The sequence below is a fragment of the Apis mellifera genome, linkage group LG15 (assembly GCF_003254395.2).
Source record: "Apis mellifera strain DH4 linkage group LG15, Amel_HAv3.1, whole genome shotgun sequence".
NCBI lineage: Eukaryota > Metazoa > Arthropoda > Insecta > Hymenoptera > Apidae > Apis > Apis mellifera.
In genome coordinates this window covers 8088212-8110465 of record NC_037652.1, presented here as the reverse complement: position 1 = coordinate 8110465, position 22254 = coordinate 8088212, and the positions used below count along the sequence as shown (strand labels likewise).

Below are 22254 nucleotides of genomic sequence, written 5' to 3'. Positions count from 1 at the left end.
CGACTTAAAAAAAATATTCAATACTCGTTTGATATCTCAAAAAAAAAATAAAAGAATTTTCCTCCTTTCGAGATCTAGTTTAATTAATTTTCGATAAAAAAAAATCCACGTTTCTCTCCCTCCTCGCCCAATAAAGGCGAGTCTGAAACCGACGTGGATCGCATGAAACTACAATCTCGATTTCGAGGCAAATGATCTTGCAGAAAAATGCATTGATCGAAGTTACAAGTTTATTTCGATAATTTATTCACTTTAAAATTTTTATTTATATTGTATTTTTATTTATATTGGCCGAGATTATACGGATCGACTAATAAATTATTTCGATAAGTAATTTGCTCGAAGTAAAAATTTTTAGTTCGAGATTTTTAACCAGTCGCCTTTTCCGCTTGGATTAATATCCAACTCTGATGATCGATTTCTCTTAGAAAGAGTAACTCTCTCTCTCTCTCTCTCTCTCGAAAGGGAATCGCAACGATGATATATCATCGAGCCAATCTTCGAACACCGTGTTCCGATTTCACGGTATATTACCGTACGTATAATATCCAAGTATTTCCGTTCCGTTGCGTTAAACATTCCGACGATGAAAATAACAACGGAGATTTTTCATCTCGTCTCAAGCTCTGCCCTCTCTGTATTTCTATATAGAAAGAAAAAATGACGATGATTTATTACACCGTACGTAACCGTGTTTACCAATCGAAAGTAGAAAGAATTTTTATAATCACTTTTATAATTACTCGAAACATCTCATCGAGACGTTTATTATCGTAGGCATTATCTCGTTAGAAATGGAGAATTTTATTACAATTTTATTAAACGTGTGATGAAAAAAGAACGGAGTGATAAACAAGGAGGATGGAACGTTCGAATTCGGCGGCGAAAGCGTTGCTTCTGCTCGCGTTGCTCGCAACGGGGCAACGAGCCTCGACTACTGTTGCAACGGTGAGTGTGAGCCACCAGTCGGATTTCAAGAAAGCTCCCTTATTCCACGTATAATGATCGAGCTGTGTCGTACATTCATCAAACTCCGTTAAGGGTATCTGTAACGGGTCGGTTCGCGATCGATCACTGCGTTGGGGAGTGTCCAAGTTTGATGGACGAGAGACCTGTTTATTACGTGGGTATATACGGGCGAGAATGGCTCGATTAATTTCGTCGAGCATCGTGTGCGGTTACGCGTCGAATTGTAAATCCATATTACTCGGTGGAAAATCGATTTTCATATTTTAACATTGACTATAGATACGTGCGAAGATGACGTAAAATTCGAAATAGCGATCCATATACTCGTGTCTTGAATCTGTCTTTCCACGTGTGGAGGAAAATTGGATCTAAAAAGGATCCTTGGTTGACCTCCGATTCGGCCAACTGCGCGCTCTATCGGACGATCTTACACATTTGAATCCACGTTGGATCGATATTTCCGCCGATTACGCCAGGGGCTAGTTGCAACAGCTGGCCGCTACAGGTGTGGCTCATTTGAATATTATGTGGAACAGCTGGTCCACATCTTCTCGAACGTATTGTCCTTCGTTCCAGCTTGGAATAAACCTGCTCCAAATATGTAAATGTTACGTTTCGTGTACGCTTGTTCCTTGTCGGAATCCTATCCGTTTATTCGAATCCACGAATGGGCAGGGAAATAAGTATTTCTGGTATTTACAACCGCTTTGTACGACTTTCATACGCGTTGAAAATTCATTCGTACACGTTGTTTCGTTTGTTCATCAAAATTTAATAAACCGAGTTTCAAAAGTTTTCATTATCACCGAATTTCGCACGGTCGAGAAGCAATAGAAGATATTTCTCCGATTCCGGAACGCAATATCGCAGCACGAGCGAGATAGTATCGCGCTACAGTTACGACAGCCCAGAGCCACGCCCTATATTCACGACGCGGGGGAAGGAAGGAAAGAAGGGAGAAGAAAGAACAGGGGTCAAAGCGAGAAAGAGAAAAATTATTCGTGCTCTGGTGTTTCGCGATGGCTTTCTCCTCCACCTTTGGAAATTCTTTCCGAAACTAGGCTCGATACATCGGTGAATATCGCAACAATCGTTTCGCGACGATTTACGAGGGGACGTATTGCAACAATTGTTCCCCCCCTCCCCCCTTCGCGTATTATCCGCAGCGTAATTTCCCTTCGATTCGAGAGGATAATCTCGGCTAGGGAAACGAAACGCGTTTGACCGGTTGCGTGGTGCAAGCTTGACCGAGTTACCTAATAATTTTAGATCGTCGAGCCGGCATGAAATTACACGGCATTACACCGCCGGTTGATGGACACGCGATTACGTGACGTACGGCTTTTGCTGTCGTCCGTTCCTTGCCGAGATCGAGGAGGGCAAGATTAAGCTACTTGGAACGTTTAATTTTCCTGAAGGAATCCGGACGATTCGAAAATTAAGCTTAACTTGGTTGTTATTGTTCACCGGTAGAAAAAAGTCTGGCGTGGAATACGGTAGAAGAGCTATAATTCGAATATTCAAAAATTATGTAAAAATTATTTTCATTTATTAACGTTACGTTAGGATAATAATCGTATATATAAGCTATTAATTATTTTTACATGATATTTCGTACAATAATTGACCACTTGAATTGTTAAACTTATTACAATTAAATCGTAATTAGTCTACACATATTGATAAGAAATAAGAATTCTTTGGATTCTATACGTACGCAGTGCATCGAAGTTTAGATACAGATCGTCGTTTTGGTTTGGTATACGCGACAAACTACCATGGTAGAAACAAGAAAGCGTGTGTAAAATAGGCGTTTCCTTCCAAATTAGACCCGCATTCCTTTCCCGTGACTTTTTTCCATTAGCGAACAGTGTGTAAGATTCGAATTAACGTCAAAATGAAATTTAACATCACCTCTCTGATCCGTAGTCATTTCTACCGTCCCTTTGGATTTCGGCTTAAATAAACTCACGAAACACAACTTCTTTTCACAACACGTATCTACTGTACGTATCTACTGTTTACTGTTGGAAAGAAGTCTCGCGGGACGGCAGAGGGGCAAGAGGAGTTCTGAGGCTAGGACCATCTATCCCCACTTCAGACGCTTTGTTGACAAACCTGACACCACACGCTACGCAGTAGAGATATAATTTTATTAATTCAAATTCGTGTAAACGTTATTTTCGTTTATATACATTTTATAATTATATTTATAAATTAAACTATCTTTATGAATTGTAATTGATAAGCATATCACGAGAAATGAACAAATTTTTATATTATATCGTTAAAATTCTTTAGATTTTATGTCTATCCCCACCGCCTATCCCCACTTTACACGCTTTGTTTACAATCCTGACTCCGCACACGTAGGTCATCTAAACTTGATGTTGAAATATTTTCGAAACTATATGTCCAGCTTATTCGTACATTCGTATTAGTATTGTCTCAACTATTTAAAGTAATAAACTCGTTACAAATCGTAATTAGCAAATTGACAAGAAATAAGAAATTAGAATTCTTTGCATTCTATGCTCTAACGCGTAGGTTTAGATGACAAATGATAGAAACAAAAATAGCCGTTTTCTTCAAAATTAGACCGAATCGAATCCGCATATTTTTTCCCGCGAGATTTCTTTCCACTGGATAAATCGATGACAATTCAATTTGTATTGAACAAATATGGAAAATTTCCTCTCCACGTTTTCCACGTTTCATGCTGTTTGGAAATCCTGGATAAAGCATACGTCATTCGTCGTATCGTATCGAGTATAGAGCGTGAAATTTGCGCTCGAAACGTGTAATGTTAATCGTATTAACGAATCGTAACCGCAACAGCGATGCTCGCTTCGTTAATTAATGGTAATGGCGGAACGAGTAAGATAGGGGGGAGGGGAGGGAAGGGGGGAGGGAGAAAAGGCAGACATGATAAACCGTTTGTTCGTAGGATCGAGCGAGGAATGTGTCTGAAAGGTTTACGTCCACCACTACGCTTACGGTGAATATCAGGGACGACGATGATCAAGATCCTTCGTTCATCTACCAAGGCTGCATGCTGTTGGACGGCGCGTGCATTAATCCGGAATATTCAGCGTCGGTATGCGTACATTTATTTCGTTTAACGCACGCAGTTATGAATTATAATATACGAGTTTGAAGCTCGTCGTGATGTAGACGTGTTGCGCGATATAATAACGTTCTCGAGGGATGAACGTTGTGCGACTCGGTCGTTATAACCGATTAAAAAAAGGAATCCTCTCTCATCACAATGCTCAATCTCTCTTTTCCATCTCGAAATTTTTTTCCCGATCAATTTCGAATTCAATGCATACAGAGTTCGATTCCTTCGAACTCTCTTGCCCAAACAAAAATCGAAACTAGTTTTAACCAAGCGGGCCTCCGCGTATAACAATCGACGCGACTCTCTCTCTCTCTCTCTCTCTTTCTCCATTAGAAATCGAGAGCAACAAGTCGCGATGCAAATGCGCGTTATCGCTCGAAAGCAAAGTGAAACACCACGTTCAACCCTCGATCCTTATAACACACGACCGATTTTCATGCGAAATCTTGGGCGACGAACCGGTTCTCTCTATTATACATTGTGCCTTTTTTTCCCTCCCCTCCCCTCCCCTCCTCCCTTCCTCCTTACGCAGGTATCGAGCGGAGTGTTATCCGGGATACTTAATATATCGCCGGAGAAAATACAAGCCGTTGATATGGACAGCATAAACGCGCCCATCCATTACTCGTTCCTCAGTGGCAATCCACCGAATTATCGGGAATTTTTCGAAATAAACCCGAACACAGGCGCTGTGAAGCAAATCAAGGCGGTCGACACCACGGTAACCAAGAGGTTCGATATTATCATCAAGGTAAGCGGATCGTCTTTATTTTATTTATTTTTACCTTTTTTTTTTTATCGCAACTTTTTCAAAGAGGAGGTTTGGCAATTTCCTCGAGTTATATTGTATCTATTGTCGTATTTCGACAAATACCGCGTAAAATTTCTTCTCCGCGCTAGAAAAACGATCGATCCAATTTTTCTCGATACGACGAGAAAAGCTTTGCGACGTCGATTAAAAATCAACACGTGTCTGTGAACGCGCGCGAGAATCGAAAAGAACGACGGGAGGAGAAACTGCTTTTTTTTTTTTTTTTTTTTTTTTTGGGTAAGCGAAGTGAAATTAATTCATTCCTTTATTTGGCGAAAAAAAAAAGGCTGTCGAAGTGTCAGAAGCGAAACGATCGGCCACAGCCAAATTGACGATTACAGTGAAGCCAGTGGACAGCAATCCTCCCATTATAACGGCGTCGAGCATAGAGGGATTCGTGGACGAGAATGCTCCGATTGGGACGAAGGTTATCGACAAGGATGGCGATCCTATAGTGCTCACCGTTTCGGACGCCGATCTGGTAAGCTCGATCTCGTTCGATTTTTTTAATGTTTTTTTCCCTTTCGGATATAAAACGCGTGTACTTTCTTTTCTCGAAACGAATCAAATTGTGGATGTGTATATTTTTATAGATATAGATTTTTCTATAATAATTGCTCGAACGTTGAAAAAACGATCGTTTAAGGATATTATCGATCGATCAAAGTCAGATTGTTGGTAATAAAGGATGAGATGCTAGGATAATGAAAATAGCAAATTTCGAATGTTAGTTTATCATAGAGAAATAGAGAATTTCGAAAGTAAATTTGTCTTTGGTGGAATGTTTTTGAAGTAACGTCCAATTAAACGAGCAGTCGTCGAGGATAGAGACGAACCTGTCCAATCTTGAATTGAAACGCGTTTCGCGTCACTCTCTATTTACGCCTCATTGGACATCTGTCTCTCCGAAGCATCTTACTTCGGCGTTCCGTTCCTGTTGATAATTAAACAGTCCATACACGCTATCCGCGTGTATCCTAGTTGGACTTGATACGCTTTTTCATAAAGAAAAATATTACGTTTGTCGCTTGCGTAAACTTTAAACAGGATTTAATATCGTCTCGATTCGTAAACACGAAAAAAAATTTCTCGTCTCTTCGAAGTCGAAACGAGCGAAACTTTGTGTGTCCAGCGTCGAATATATATACAGGGTGTTCGTAAAAATATGGGACACTTTTGGATCGATTTTTGGATTATCTAGAAATAAATAGATCGCATGATTAAAATTTTTGTTTCTCTTAAAGATATAAAAAAATATTGTTGCACCGTTGAAAATTCATTTCAATTGTACGTAAAAAAAGAAAAAAATATATCGGTGTATTGCATACCTGCCAGTCGAACCAGTTCTCGGTTCTTTCGTCGCTCCATTCAACATATATAAACGAACTTAAAATGCTCGTTAATTAAAAAACTCGTTATCGGATCGTACGTTTTCACGTCACGGGATCACCCTGTATGTATTTCTTCCTCGAGGGAGAAAAAAAAAAAACAAAGAAAGAAACGAAGGAACAAACAAGGAAAACTCGGTGAAAGGGAGGAGGAGTAAAAAATGAATATTTACAACGTCTCCTTTCGAAATCGCTCGCCAACCACTTCTCCAACCAATCGATTCAATAACGCCGATTGTGCAATAGAAGCCGAACGATCTCCCAATTAGCGCGTATCATTGAGAATAATTGGCTCGCTGAAGATTCGTCGAGAATTCGAGAAATAAGCCGAAATAAGATCGCGAAATTGCATTTATAGACGGTATCCCGAGAATTTCGAGATACGGAGTGGAAAATATCTCTCTCTCTCTCTCTCTCTCTGTGTGTTGTGTATGTGTGTGTGTGTGTGTGTGTGTGTGTGTGCGTGCGCGCGCGCGCGTCTTTTTCTCCTTTTCTCTCTTTCTCGCTTTCTCTCTTTCTCTTTCTCTCTCTTTTTCTCCTTTTCTCTCTTTCTCTTTCTTTCTATCTTTTTCTCCTTTTCTCTCTTTCTCTTTCTCTCTATCTTTTTCTCCTTTTTTCACTTTCTCTCTCTTTTTCTCCTTTTCTCTCTTTCTCTTTCTCTCTATCTTTTTCTCCTTTTTTCTCTTTCTCTCTATCTTTTTTTCCTTTTTTCTTTCTCTCTATCTTTTTCTCCTTTTCTCTCTTTTTCTTTCTCTCTATCTTTTTCTCCTTTTTTCTCTTTCTCTCTATCTTTTTCTCCTTTTTTCTTTCTCTCTATCTTTTTCTCCTTTTCTCTCTTTTTCTTTCTCTCTATCTTTTTCTCCTTTTCTCTCTTTCTCTTTCTCTCTATCTTTTTCTCCTTTTTTCTCTTTCTCTCTCTTTTTCTCCTTTTCTCTCTTTCTCTTTCTCTCTATCTTTTTCTCCTTTTTTCTCTTTCTCTCTATCTTTTTTTCCTTTTTTCTTTCTCTCTATCTTTTTCTCCTTTTCTCTCCTTCTCTTTCTCTCGTTTTCTTTCTCTTTCTCTTTCTCTCGTTTTCTTTCTCTCTCTTTTTCTTTTTCTCTTTCTCTCTTTTTCTCTCTTTCTCTTTCTCTCTTTCTCTTTTTCTTTCTCTGTGCATTCCACTCGAATTTTACGCGAAGTTTGGGGATCTTTGGTCAAATTGTTGCAACTTCGTCGCATCACTCGATCATTCGTCGAGACAGATTTGAACATTTCGAATATTTAATTCAAACGGTGATCCCTTTTACAAAAATGTGTTTCCCTTCCATTCGATTTATTCATTTTCATACGAGGCGATAAGAAAAGCACAGAAATATTTCTCGTGTCAAATGATAATCCTTTTTTTTATAAAAACGGATTCTCTTTCGTTCTCGATCTGTATATTCATTTTCATCGGACGATTAAGAAATCAGGTTTATTATTGGTTAACGTAAAATATATCCCTCTTCATCAGGGACCGGACGATCCGAAGCCAGCTTACTCCTTCGAGTTGACGACGAATTTTTTCGCGATCGACCCGTCGGGGATGCTGGTCGTGAACGAGGAGAATTTGGACCGCGATCCACCGAGCCCGGGCCGCTTCCGGTTCCAAGTGGTCGCCAGAGAAAAAACGGGTGTCGCCGCTTCTGCGCCATTGTCCTTCGTTGTGATATTGAACGACGTTAACGACAATGCACCCATGCTCCCCATGATACCGCCCATCACCGTCCAAGCTGGGGAAACGAAGAAAGTCGTCACGAAGGTAAACCCTCCAATCTTTTTCTCATCGATTATTCCTCTCTATGAAAAGACGAAAAAAAAATAAAAAATAAAAATTCGTCACGCGAAATTAAATTTTCGAAAAGAGGAGAGAAAAAATATTTTGATATTCGAGAATGATGTTGGAAATTTTAATGATTCGATTCAGGTGGAGGCTACGGACAACGACGAGGGGGAGAACGCGGAGATAACGTACAGCATTTACCACGTGTCGAACAACGGGTTGCACAAATTCAAGATCGACCCGAGGACGGGCGTGATAGAATCCGTGAGGAAGCTGAACGCTGGCGAACAGTTCAGCATCACGGTCCAGGCGACCGACAAGGGTGGAAAATATTCGCAGACGATCGTCGAGGTGAACGTGATCCCTGGGCCAAACACGAGGAGCCCCGTTTTCCAGCAACCCGTGTACGAGGTGCAAGTGAGCGAGGGAGCCTCGATCAATTCCACGGTCGCCACCATCACTGTGAGTGTAATTCTTTTTTTTATAGATGACGATCGTCCACGTTGCGAGATAAATTGGATAATTTTTCTATTGAAAATGATAATTTGATTGATAATTTGCATTGTAATTCATTGCAAAAAGGATCTTTCAATCTTTATAAAATCATGAAATGTTTATAAATGTATGAAAAAAAAAAAGGTAATTGAATATTTTCGAGAAGAGATCTGTGGAATTAGAAACAGGAAAAAGAAAAAGGATATTTCATTAATAAGTGATGCTTTTAATTGTCATCTTCTGGCTCTGTCAAACCAAGGAGGTATTATATATATAATTTTCCTATTAAAAATGATAATTTGATTCAATTGTAATTCATTGCAAGAAGAGAATTCTCTCAATTTTTATAAAATCATGAAACGTTTACAAGGTGTGTATGAAAAAAAAAAAAAAGGTAATTGAATATTTTGCTGAAGAAGAGATCTGTGGAATTAGAAACAGGAAAAAGAATATTTCATTAATAAGCTTTTAATGGTCATCTTCTGGCTCTGTGCAAACTTTGTTAAACCAAGGTAATTTTCCCATTAAAAATGATAATTTAATTCAATTGTAATTGCTTCTCAATCTTTATAAAATCATGAAATGTTTACAAAGTATATATGAAAAAAAAAATGATAATTGAATATTTTGCTCGAGAAGAGATCTGTGGAATTAGAAACAGGAAAAAACATAAGGATATTTTTACATTTCATTAATAAATGATGCTTTTAATGGTCATCTTCTGCCTGTGTGCAAACAAATCAAGGAGGTAATTTTCTTATTAAAAATGATAATTTAATTCAATTGTAATTGCCTCTCAATCTTTATAAAATCATGAAATGTTTACAAAATGTGTGTATATGAAAAAAGAATGATAATTGAATATTTTGCTCGAGAAGAGATCTGTGGAATTAGAAACAGGAAAAAGAAAAAAAATATTTCATTAATAAGTGATGCTTTTAAGGTCATTTTCTGCCTCTGTACAAACTTTGTCAAACCAAGGAGGTAATTTTCCTATTAAAAATGGTAATTTAATTCAATTGTAATTGCAAGAAGGGTCCTTCGACTTTTGTATCTTTAGAAAATCATAAAATATTTCTATGTTTTATTAATAAGTAACTCGATACTTTTAACGGTTTTCTTCTGCATCTGTGCAAACTTTGTCAAGCCAAGAAGATAATTTTCCTATTAAAAATGATCTTTAAATATGACTTGTGGCAAATTTTAATTTTTTTATCTTTAGAAAATGATTATATAATAAAATTTTTACAAGTCACATATAAAAATAAATGTAATTAAATATTTTGCTCGAAAAGAGATCTATCCTTCTTGCAACAATTAGAATTAGAAACAGGAAAAAGGATTCTATTTCTACTGTTTCATTAATAATTTTTTAACAATCATGAAAATGATAATTCAATTCATTGCAAGAAGAATCAATTTTTATATCTTTCTTTAAAAAATAATCGAAATTTCTACAAGCCATAAAAAAAATTTAATCAAATATTTTGCTCGAAAAGAGATCTATCCTTCTTACAACAATTAGAATTAGAAACAGGAAAAAGGATTCTATTTCTACTGTTTCATTAATAATTTTTTAACAATCATGAAAATAATAATTCAATTCATTGCAAGAAGAATCAATTTTTGTATCTTTAGAAAATAATCGAAATTTCTACAAGCCATAAAAAAAAATCTAATTAAATATTTTACTCGAAAAAAGATCTATCCTTCTTGCAACAATTAGAATTAGAAACAGGAAAAAGGATTTTATTTCTACTGTTTCTTTAATAATTTTTTAACAATCATGAAAATGATAATTCAATTCATTGCAAAAAGAATCAATTTTTACATCTTTAAAAAATAATCGAAATTTCTACAAGCCAAAAAAAAATCTAATTAAATATTTTACTCGAAAACAGAATCTCTTATCCCTCTTGCACTAAACACGTTTGTTAGAAAAAAACAAAATTTTCATTTCTAACTTTCACTTCGTTTTAATAGGCAGTCGATCCAGAAAACGATCCAGTTTCGTACTCGATCGTCTCTGGGAACGACCTCCGCCAATTTGCGATCGGCGACAAATCGGGCGTGATCACCGTCATAAGGAAATTGGACAGAGAGGACCTGACCCGTTATCAACTGGTAAGTTCGATATACCGAGCTCCAAACAAGCTGCGCAACTACGTTTCCTTGATTAATTAAGAGTTATTAAACTTCGATTGAAAACCCTCCTTTATCTCTCTCTCTGTCCTTCCATAGCTGATAAAAGCGGAGGATTCGGGTGGCCTGTTCAGCACGGCGACGGTGAACATCAAAGTGACGGACATAAACGACAAGAATCCGGAATTCGTCGGCCTGCCTTACGAATTCTCGGTGAAGGAGGGCGAGGCCAGGAAATTGATCGGCCGCGTGCACGCGGAGGACGCGGACGAGGGGATAAACGCGGAAATAACATACTTCGCCCCCGACGATATCCCGTTCACGGTCGATCCCGAGACCGGGGACGTGCTGACCAAGATCGTCCTCGATTACGAGCAGAACGACGTAAGGAAAATTCGAATCGAATCGAGTCGAAGATTTAATTTAATTTTTTTAAATAACCGATAGATCTTTAATTTTAAAAAGCTTCGATTTCGATTAAAGGCGAGATTAAACCTCGTTCGTAGCGGGATGTTTTTTTTCGCTTAGCGAAAAGTCGAAGGGATTATTTTTAAGTAAGAGGAGATTGCGTTCCGCAGGAATACAAATTTGTGGTGACCGCGAGGGACGGCGCTCCTGATTATCGTTTAGCAACGGCAACAGTGACGGTGAAAGTTATAGACGTGGAGGACGAGGTCCCCGTTTTCCATCAGAGCAGCTACGAGGCACGAGTCAAGGAGAATATACCGGATTACACGGTGCTTCAAGTAACGGTGGGTAGTTGGAGTCATTTCCCGCTTTTAATAACTTGAGGAAAAAAACTTGGCTTGACGAAGCGAAAACCTAACGGTTCTTCTATAAATTCATCTTGCCTCGTTTCTAGCCTGATATATTCCCAATGATGAAGAAAAAAAAAATAAAATAACAGTAGAGGGGAAAGATCAAAAATGCACGATATACGTTGACATAAAATTTTCAAAAATCGAATTTTTCATGTTTAAATTGATGAAAAGCTTGGTTTAATTTTCATTCTTTCCAATCGAGCGCAATCGCATAGTATTTGACAAGAGGCGTCGATGAAACGGTGCGCGAGATAATTTATGTATTCCGGCCATCGTGGCGGAAGGAACGTAAATTCTGGTCGAACGGGGACGATCCCGATCCTTCCTCCTTGTCTAAAAGCAAACGAGATGATCCGCTTCCAGGCCGATGATCCGGATACAAAGAAGCAGATCACGTACATGATCAAGCAAGGGGATACCGAACTGTTCGCCATAGACCAGAGGACAGGAGTGATAAAAACGACCCGTGGTTTGGACTACGAGAGAGAGAGCCAACACATCCTTATAATCGGCACCGTGGAGAACACGAGCGATCTGCCTGGCTCCACCACGAGAGTCGTGGTCAACGTCCAGGTATCGATCGAATCTCTCTGTTCCCTTGTTTTTTCTCTCTTTTTACGCCGTTCAGTTCGAACCGAATCGGTCAAATCTATCGTATCGATCGATAAATATGCGTACATACGTATCTTCGGTCGGTTTTCGCGTGTTCGTTTCTATTTTGATCGATGTCGGTTATCGATCGAGTAGTTAATTAATTCAGGAATAGCGAGTGTTCATTGTGATGGAGAACGGCGTTGTTATTCCTTATCCAGGATGTTAACGACATCCCGCCAGTGTTCACGTCAGTTCCTCGCCCGATTACGCTAGACGACGACATTCCCATTGGCACAACGGTCATTAATCTTATAGCGACGGATTCGGATGGTACTGCACCCGGAAATCAGGTACGATCGATTAATACCCGAATGACGGATCTTAACCACGATAACCATCGATTTATCCCATTAACTCGTGACCATTCTATCTATCCTACCTTTTATCTTCGATTCGAATCGATCTTGGGTAGCAGAAAGGCGAGGCTCGATCGATCATTGACTAATTCTAGCGTTATTCGGTGAGTAATTTCGTTTTTTCACACGAGTGTCGCTAGTCGAACGTTTTTATCCGGCCAACTTCGTTCTAAACCGTGTAGTTATTATATATTTTCACAGTTGGCATTTCATGGTTTCTTTGTATAAGAAAAATTCGTTCGATTCCGTACAGTCGTGTTTCTCGCGCGTGATAGCAAATATGCGAGACCGAAAGAAGCATTTTCGGCATATTTTGCTTTTTTATTATCGAAAAAGTAAGAATGGTGTTCAGACAAGAAAAAAGTTACACAAAGTCTATGGAAAAGATTTATTAACGGTTGTCACGCGATGTGAAAATTGGTTTTCAAAATTTCGTTCCGGTAATTTCGACGTTGCACGTTTCTGGAAGACAAATTGAAATTGACGAAGACAAAATAAAGATGTACCGTCGAAGCAAAGCGACGAACAACGACTCGAGAAAAGGTTACGAGATCGAATTCGAATTCTACTTTTCGCGTGAAACGACTTGTTGATGTTTCATCGTCGTGAAAAAGAACGAAATTGCTTTTCGAATAACTCAATACGTCTCAAGAAATTTTTAACGATTCTCACTACTCGTTAATTTTCTCCATTGCCCTATTACTTCTTCGTCCCGTACAGGTAAGATACGAAATCGTGGGACGCGGAATAGCCAACAAATATTTTATGATCGATCCGGACACCGGTGTGCTCAGAGTGAGGGACGATTTGCGAAAAGAAACGGACACCGAGTATCAGGTACGGTAATTTTAATTTCATTCGTAAAAGAATCTTCATTATTTTTGTCCATCGATGTATTTCAACATCCATTTTACACGATGCAGCTGATGGATATGGAATCCCTATCCCTATCTCGATTATTATTTTAGGTCGACGTGCGGGCGTACGACATGGGTGAGCCTCAATTATCCTCGGTGACTACGGTGCCCGTTTACGTTCGCCATGTTGCCACCGTGCCTCCGGAAATCGGGTTAGGATTCGCGGAAAACTCGTACAACGTTGAGGTGCCGGAGGACGCGGGCGACAACACTCTTATCAAGATAATCACCATTATAAACAGCCACGCTCACGACACGACCCCGTTGAAATGCGAGATTTACAGCGGGAACGAGGACGATTTGTTCGAGGCTGGCGTCACGGAGGAGAGAAATTGCGCCCTAAAATTGAAGAAAGGCGCTTTGGACTACGAAACGACGGAATCTTATCAAGTGAAAATTAAGCTCGAGTCTCTATCGGGCCTGTTGAATTCCGGCAGGAATACGACCATGGTGAGAAATTTTTTTTTTTTTAAATCGTGTGTATACGCTTTTTCGACAATCGGTCTTCGTTAATTTTTAAGATAACGTAATAATTTTTGTCGAAAGTGGTTATTCTTTTTCGATACGATTCGATCGACCCCTATCGTATTTTTTTACAACACGATCGTGTATATACGCCTTTTCGACAATCGGTCTTCGTTAATTTTTAAGATAAGGTAATAATTCGCCATTTTTGTCGAAAGCTATTCTTTTTCGATATGATTCTATCGACTCTTATCATATTTTTTTATAATACGATCGTGTGTATACGACAATCGGTCTTCGTTAATTTTTAAGATAACGTAATAATTCGCCATTTTTGTCGAAAACGGCCATTCTTTTTCGATATGATTCGATCGACTCCTATCATATTTTTTTATAATACGATCGTGTGTATACGACAATCGGTCTTCGTTAATTTTTAAGATAACGTAATAATTCGCCATTTTTGTCGAAAGCTATTCTTTTTCGATATGATTCGATCGACTTCTATCGTATTTTTTTACAACACGATCGTGTGTATACGCCTTTTCGACAATCGGTCTTCATTAATTTTTAAGATAAGGTAATAATTCGCCATTTTTGTCGAAAACGGCCATTCTTTTTCGATACGATTCGATCGACTCCTATCGTATTTTTTTACAACACGATCGTGTATATACGCTTTTTCGACAATCGATCTTCATTAATTTTTAAGATAACGTAATAATTCGCCATTTTTGTCTATTCTTTTTCGATACGATTCGATCGACTCCTATCGTATTTTTTTTATAATACGTGTGTATACGACAATCGGTCTTCGTTAATTTTTAAGATAATGTAATAATTCGCCATTTTTGTCGAAAACGGCCATTCTTTTTCGATATGATTCGATCGACTCCTATCATATTTTTTTATAATACGATCGTGTGTATACGACAATCGGTCTTCATTAATTTTTAAGATAAGGTAATAATTCGCCATTTTTGTCGAAAGCTATTCTTTTTCGATACGATTCGATCGACTCCTATCGTATTTTTTTACAACACGATCGTCTATATACGCTTTTTCGACAATCAGTCTTCATTAATTTTTAAGATAACGTAATAATTCGCCATTTTTGTCTATTCTTTTTCGATACGATTCGATCGACTCCTATCGTATTTTTTTTATAATACGTGTGTATACGACAATCGGTCTTCGTTAATTTTTAAGATAATGTAATAATTTGCCATTTTTGTCGAAAACGGCCATTCTTTTTCGATATGATTCGATCGACTCCTATCATATTTTTTTATAATACGATCGTGTGTATACGACAATCGGTCTTCATTAATTTTTAAGATAAGGTAATAATTCGCCATTTTTGTCGAAAGCTATTCTTTTTCGATACGATTCGATCGACTCCTATCGTATTTTTTTACAACACGATCGTCTATATACGCTTTTTCGACAATCAGTCTTCGTTAATTTTTAAGATAAGGAAATAATTCGCCATTTTTATCGAAAGCGGCTATTCTTAAATTTTCGATACGATTCGATCAATCTTAGCAATCGCCAAAATCGTAGATCTCTTTATTGATTTATCCATTTGAATGAACAAAAATCGTAGCTAGAAATAATATAAAAAAAAAAATTTCCAACATCTCAAATTTCTCATCTAGGTGAAGATTCAAGTGGTGGACGTGAACGACAACAAGCCAGAATTCATCTTCCCCGAAAACGATCCAAAATTGTCGAGGGGGCGTTACTTCGCCGCGATTCCGCGGTCGGCGCAGTTCGGTTCGACGGTGATCCAGGTGAAAGCCCACGACAAGGACAACGGAAAGTACGGGAAGCTGGAATACAGGATACTGGGCGGACGGGGATCGGATTACTTCGCGATGGACACGTCTTCCGGTATAATCAGAACGACCGCCACCTTCGACAACGTGGACCCGGCCGAGCTTCCCTTCAAATTCGACGTTCGTGTTCGGGATAATCCAAACTCGACCGACAACTTCAACTCGATCGTTGCCCCCGTCATAGTGAATCTCATAGGCGAGGAGAATCTGATGATACTCGTCGTCCAGGACGCGTCGCCCGACTCGTTGCAGAAGGAGGCGTCCAAGATTGCGGGCATAATCGAGGAGAGGAGCGAGCTATTGATCGGGATAGACAGGATAGCCGTGCGAAAGAACTTGACGAAGAATGGAACCATCGAGATGTATCCTCAGGATTCGGACGTGTGGTTCTACGCGATCGATCCGGACACCGAAGCTATTTTGGACAGGAACAGCTCGAGGATACAAAGGTGAGGATACAAAAGTTTTTCCATGAGTTGCTTAAAATATATACTTTTTATCTTTATTCCTCTTTTATTTTTACGAAAGATCGAAAAATGCGATGAAAAACCGCCGTATAACGCGTATAACGGAAAAAAAGTGTCTACGCGTGAGTTTTAATACACGAGAGTTGAAAAGGGAGTTTGTCGATTTTATTTTTTGCGGTAACCGCGCGAACCGCGCAAAAAAGCCACGGATCGATATAGGGACGCGAGAAAAAGTGTGTCAAATATATCGAAGCTTCGCGTCGCGAAATTGACACAAGCGATTATATTTGACTGGTCTCGAATTTTTAAAAATACACGCTTTGAAATTGCCTTTCACGTTTTTCGTCGCCAAACCAAACTTTGCCACGAAATAATTACGAGTCAACGATTTAACGATTAATAATTAATTAATAATTGGCACGTATTCGCGATTTCGATTTCGTATTTAACAAAACGGTTATAGTAACGAATAATCGACGGTTGCAGATCGATATTCGACAAGACGGCCATGTCGAACATCACTTTCGACGTGTCCACGTTGGTTCGAGCCAACGCGATAGACATCCACGCGCCAGTGATGCCACCGGAGCCGATACGAACTCAGACCGCCATTGCTTTCAGCGGCGAGGTCTTCCCGTACGCGTTGATCATCATCGCCTGCGTCATACTGATTCTAGGCGTTGCTGGTATAGTCTACATTTGCGTGTCCTGGTCCAGGTGAGTGAGCTTAACTCTCTCTCGTTTTCGAAGAGAAGCCGTTCTTTTTAATTAAAAGATATAAAATGCTTTCGAATAATTTTTATAACACGTACGTTATATTATTGGATTCGATTTCGAATAATTGTGATGGGGCAGAAAAATTGTACAAACGTATCGTACAATAGCTCTTTATCACGATTAAAAAATGTTGAGGAAAGAAAGTTAAATTTACTCCAATAAATATTATAATAAATTGGATTTTTAATCATTTAATATTTAATAGTAATCCAGTAATTAATGGATATCAATGAATAAATCTTGAAATAATTGCAAATACTGCTCCTATTGAAAGAACATAATAAAAATGTCCAACAACATAATATGTATCATGAAGAATAATATCAATTGAAGAATTTGATAATATAATTCCTGTTAATCCACCAATAGTAAATAGTATAATAAAACCTAGTGATCATAAAATTGAAATATTTAGTTTTAATTTTGCACCATGATAAGTTGCTAATCATCTAAAAACTTTAATTCCTGTTGGTACAGCAATAATTATTGTTGCTGAAGTAAAATATGCTCGAGTATCAACATCTAATCCAACTGTAAATATATGATGTGCTCAAACAATGAAACCTAGAAATCCAATTCCTAATATTGCATAAATTATTCCTAGATTACCAAAAATTTCTTTTTTTCCTCTTTCATTTATTACAATATGAGAGATTAGTCCAAATCCAGGTAAAATTAAAATATAAACTTCTGGATGACCAAAAAATCAAAATAAATGTTGATATAGAATTGGATCTCCACCTCCTATAGGATCAAAAAATGATGTATTAAAATTTCGATCAAATAATAGTATGGTAATTGCTCCAGCTAAAACGGGTAATGATATAATTAATAAAATTGCTGTAATAAAAACTGATCATGGAAATAATGAAATTTGATCATAATTTATAGAAAAATTTTTTATTATTATAATTGTAACTATTAAATTTAATGATCCTATAATTGAGGAAATTCCTGATATGTGAAGAGAGAAAATTGCAAAATCTACTGAAGGTGATGAATGATATAAATATGCTGATAATGGTGGATATACAGTTCATCCAGTTCCTGGTCTTGGATAAAATAAATTTCTTAATAAAAGTATAAATAATGAAGGAGAAAGTAATCAAAATCTAATATTATTTATTCGAGGAAATGCTATATCAGGTGAGAAGATGATTTGAGAAGAATATTCGTCGAGAATTATTCTCTTATCGCGCGAAAAAAAGAAAGGAAAAGAGAAAGGAACGTTTTTCGAAGCGTCGAAATGAATATTCATCATTCGGTTAACGAGTATCAACCGTGCAAATTCATCGTTCCCTTTATTACCCCCATTAGAATTAATTACGACTTTCCGGCTGTCTTAAAGCGTTTAGCACCGTCGTTAAGACGCCGTTCTTTCGTATCGTTCCCTCTCGCTCGAACGCGACTCGAGTTCCGATACGAATTTCCCTCACTCTCTCTCTCTCCCGTTTCGTTGCACAGATACAAAGCGTACAAGGAACGGATGCAGCGAATGTACGTGGTGCCCCGTTACGATCCCGTGTACGTGGAGCCCAATTTGAAAGAGTACGAGACGCAGGTGCTTCAAATGAGCGTGCCCGTCGACGACAACGACAGTTACAACGACCTTCAGCTCGATTTCAGCAATAAGAATCACGCGTTCAGCCTGGACAACGTTAGCTACATTACCAAAGATCACGGAGAGAGTACCGGTAATTGGAAAACATTTTTACAAATATGATTCGTTATTTATATAATTTTACTTATATATATTATTATTATTATTTATATATATCAAGTTTTGGATATGAATATTTAAATATCCAAAGATTATTTTCTTTCTCAAGATTCGCGAGACGATAAATATTGAAGATGTCAAAGAATGAGATTGTTTTTTCTTTTTTTTTTTTTTATTTTCAGCGATAAAAATATTTTACAAGGATATGTATATAAAGTATCACGCGATCGAAAGGGAACGAGGTTAAAGATAAGAGCGCAGAAAAAGAGGAGAGAATGCAAACTAATTACGCGTTAAACTTCAACAACGTATCCCCTCCCCGATAAATTCCCTATATCGTACACACACTTTTCATCCTTCCCTTAAACTCTCCGAAACTTTTATAAATACACCATCCACCTCCAATATATATCGACTTTTTTCCATCCACCAGAAGCGAGGACTCGATTCTCCTCCACTCTCCCAGATATCGATCCCAGCATCGATTTACGGTGAGCGGAAAAGTTTATCGTTTGAAATTTCGTCCCGTTTTCCCGAGAGATATATATAAAACCATCTCCCTTCTTCCGTACACAGAAAATATCTGTAACGGGTAAAAAAAAAATCGAAAGAAAGGATTCGCTATTTTCACTTATTTTAATTCCATTGGCAGGTCAACAGAGCCCTGTAAGCTCGGAGGCGGCGACAACAGCGCGCGCCTCGAGCATAGCGGGGACCCACGCGGACGCGAACATCCACTCGTTGCGGCGATCCACGCTTGGAAGAAAGAACAACGGCAACAACGCGAACACCGCGTTGAACAACCACGACGCGACGCCTGTGCTCAACCCGCTCTACAACCACGGCAACGACTCGCTGCTCAGCCCGAGCCCATCCAACGACAACGTCACGTTCAGAGAGAAAAGGGACTATTCCCATCTGGGATTCACGTATCTGGGCGAGCAGAGCCCGGTCGAAACCACCACCGAGTTGTAAATCAACTCGTTTATTTCCAACGAGTTATATCTACTTCTCTCTTTCTCTCTCTCTCTCTCTCCCTCTTCCGTTTCGGCCATTTTTCCGTGCGGAGTAGGGGAGGAGCTACTCTTTCCTCGATATACATCTCGGAGAGAGAAAAATTTATTCGCGAGAGTTTTTTTTACATCTCTCTCTCTGTGAATGAGAACACGAGGGGAGAGCGCTTTTTATTTATCGAGATTAATTTCACGCCGGGAGGGGGAGGAAACGTTGTGTAACGTTGGTAGGTTTTTAGGCACGAGTTTGAAAGCCAACGGATTCGTTTTCTTTCGAAGCGCGCGCATGCGCGAGAGAGAGAGAGAGAGAATTTTGTTCGCGCAGCGTGGTTTCAATCGCGAGCATTGTGCGCGACGAAGAGAGAGAGAGAGAGAGAAGAGGCGGCGGCGCTACTCGTACTCGACTCGAGGAAACGAGGTCGCGAGGGAGGGGAGGGGCGAAGGAGAGAAACGAGCGAGGCCCGCTCCCCCCTCCTCTCTTTCCCCCCTGAAGGAAAAGCTTTCGACGAGGAAGCTATATATTCAAAGGGGGCGAACAATTCCTCTTGATATTTGAGAAAAATTGTTATTCGCCGTGTTTGCTCGGACCGTTCGGCGGGGTCCGTCACGACTGTACAACGAAATTCTGCCATCGAATGAACCAATTTTTAATGTGATTTTTTTTTTTTTTTTTTTTTTTTTTTTCTTTGTCTCGACGCCTGGATACGAGGATATTGAAACGGATTTTGTTCGTTCGAGATCGAGCGTCCTCGTTTAAAAGGGGGTGAAAAAAAAAAGAAATAATCGTTCGAACTTCTTCGATCTATTATTGAAACGTTGGGCAATTTTTTTCCCGAGGACCCGCAGCTGTGCAATAGTTTCATCATCTCGTCTCTTATTAACGAGAAACGGATATATAATTTTTTTTCTTTTTCTTTTGCGGAATTCTCGTACGCCATGCGTTGATTTTTACTACTGAATGGAAAATGTGCGGATAATAAAATCATGTATAGCGATTAGCAACAACGAGTCGCAACGTACCGTCCACGCAACGTAGCTGTTAAGTATATTAAATAACGTTAATCGATTTATAAAAAAAAAAAGAAAAAAAGAAAAAAAAAAGATGCGGTTTGAATGTGATCGTACGAATGCGTGAATCCTGTGAATATATACGTACGAATGATCGGCCCGTGAACTTAAATAATTGTAAGACCCTCCCCCCCCTATTGTAATACCCGTTGTACAATAAGATCTTTTTTTTTTTATTTATAACCGCGCGTTTGCTCATTTTATTATTTTATTATTTTTTTTTAACGAGAGATTCGACCAATGGTAGGCATATCGTTGTTACGTGTATGTTGTTACAAAAAAAAATAAGAAGATGTGTTCGACAATTCACGCATCCTGTGTCTCTTCGCTCTTCCGTTTGTTTTTTTTTTTTTTCTTCGATCGAGCTTCCTTTCTTTTCTCTCGTTCGAACTATCGTCGAGATCGTCAACTCATCGCCGTAAAAATGATACATATCCTGCGTGGATCAGATGTACGGATATTTTTGCCGAAGTGTTTTCAAAGCGCAAGTGTTTGAATAATAATTGTAGCGTGAAACGTTCTGCGGAATTTCGAGTATTGGGATATTTGGAATCGATTATTCGATCGGGAAATATTGTACTTAAAGCGATTATTTTAAAATTTTAACGCGAAGAACGAGGAATGGTTAACAAGGAAATCGCGAGACTTGATCGGTTTAATAATCTCTAGTCGTGCGGCGAACATCCCGACTATATCATAACATAGAGAATTTATCTTTCGATTGTTTTATTTAAAAAAAAATAAGGAAAAAAGAACGACCCGCATCGTCAATTCGTGGACTAGAGCGTCAATCATTTACTATATATATACATATATATATATAGTTATACACGTGTTGCGTGAAATGACCGAAATACGAATGCTGTAAAAAATTGTTAATACTTTTAATAAATCTATTATATTTACATAAATTACGAATACAATTCGACAAAGCCTCAGCCATATTGTATTATACCACACATATACCGAAAATCGTGAAATTTTCCAATCCTTTTTACGAAATCCAAAAAAAAATAAAATAAAATAAAAAAAAGAAAACGACTTAACTTAAAGAAGAAAAGATATTCGAGTTAAAACGCGTAACTTTCTTCCCATTCCCGAGAGAGCGAAAAGCATGTATCGTCGTCGCAACATCGCGCAAGCGAAAAAAACTTGAGATAACGAAAACTCACTCGTCTCACGTCCCAATACGACATCCATCGTCCAGTTCGTGCACCTCTTTCGTTCCCCTCGCCCTCGAGATCCTTCGAACTCCGGGAGAAGGATACAAAATATCCTATCCTACGCTGGAGACACGATCGTTGGAACATCGAACGGGAGAACAGAGCGCGGCTCTCGAGCGTGTCGAAACGCGTGGATTAACGAGCAGGGATCGACTAGGGAGCAAGACGAGAGAGCGTCGGCGCCGTTCCAACGCGACGCACACGCGC

At 38.7% G+C, this 22254-nt stretch overlaps 2 protein-coding genes across 7 annotated transcripts in view; one reads left to right on the top strand and one right to left on the bottom strand.

The window, feature by feature from the left end:
• The window catches only part of LOC412795 (cadherin-99C), a 112448-nt gene extending 90713 nt beyond the window's left edge, over window positions 1–21735 (top strand). Inside the window, exons 1-18 of one of the 4 annotated variants that reach the window (XM_006563623.3) lie at window positions 70–681; window positions 778–948; window positions 3917–4066; window positions 4623–4841; window positions 5188–5382; window positions 7783–8070; window positions 8236–8553; window positions 10570–10710; window positions 10828–11112; window positions 11307–11480; window positions 11913–12122; window positions 12362–12493; window positions 13280–13396; window positions 13528–13926; window positions 15600–16228; window positions 16733–16963; window positions 18488–18717; window positions 19396–19718. In XM_006563623.3, coding sequence (XP_006563686.2) covers window positions 862–948; window positions 3917–4066; window positions 4623–4841; window positions 5188–5382; window positions 7783–8070; window positions 8236–8553; window positions 10570–10710; window positions 10828–11112; window positions 11307–11480; window positions 11913–12122; window positions 12362–12493; window positions 13280–13396; window positions 13528–13926; window positions 15600–16228; window positions 16733–16963; window positions 18488–18717; window positions 19396–19718 — 4128 coding nt within the window. In that variant the 5' untranslated portion in view covers window positions 70–681; window positions 778–861. Of the gene's footprint in view, window positions 1–69; window positions 682–777; window positions 949–3916; window positions 4067–4622; window positions 4842–5187; window positions 5383–7782; window positions 8071–8235; window positions 8554–10569; window positions 10711–10827; window positions 11113–11306; window positions 11481–11912; window positions 12123–12361; window positions 12494–13279; window positions 13397–13527; window positions 13927–15599; window positions 16229–16732; window positions 16964–18487; window positions 18718–19395 lie in introns of those variants that run through there. The other 3 variants (XM_006563626.3, XM_016916657.2, XM_006563627.3) reach the window with 3 other exon arrangements.
• The window catches only part of LOC100577912 (uncharacterized protein C15orf61 homolog), an 89785-nt gene extending 67583 nt beyond the window's left edge, over window positions 1–22202 (bottom strand). For all 3 annotated transcript variants that reach the window (XM_026445546.1, XM_026445547.1, XM_026445548.1), the window contains exon 1: window positions 21997–22202. The gene's annotated coding sequence lies outside the window, so the exon portion shown is untranslated. The remainder of the gene's footprint in view (window positions 1–21996) is intronic.
• Between the last annotated feature and the right edge of the window lie 52 nt (window positions 22203–22254).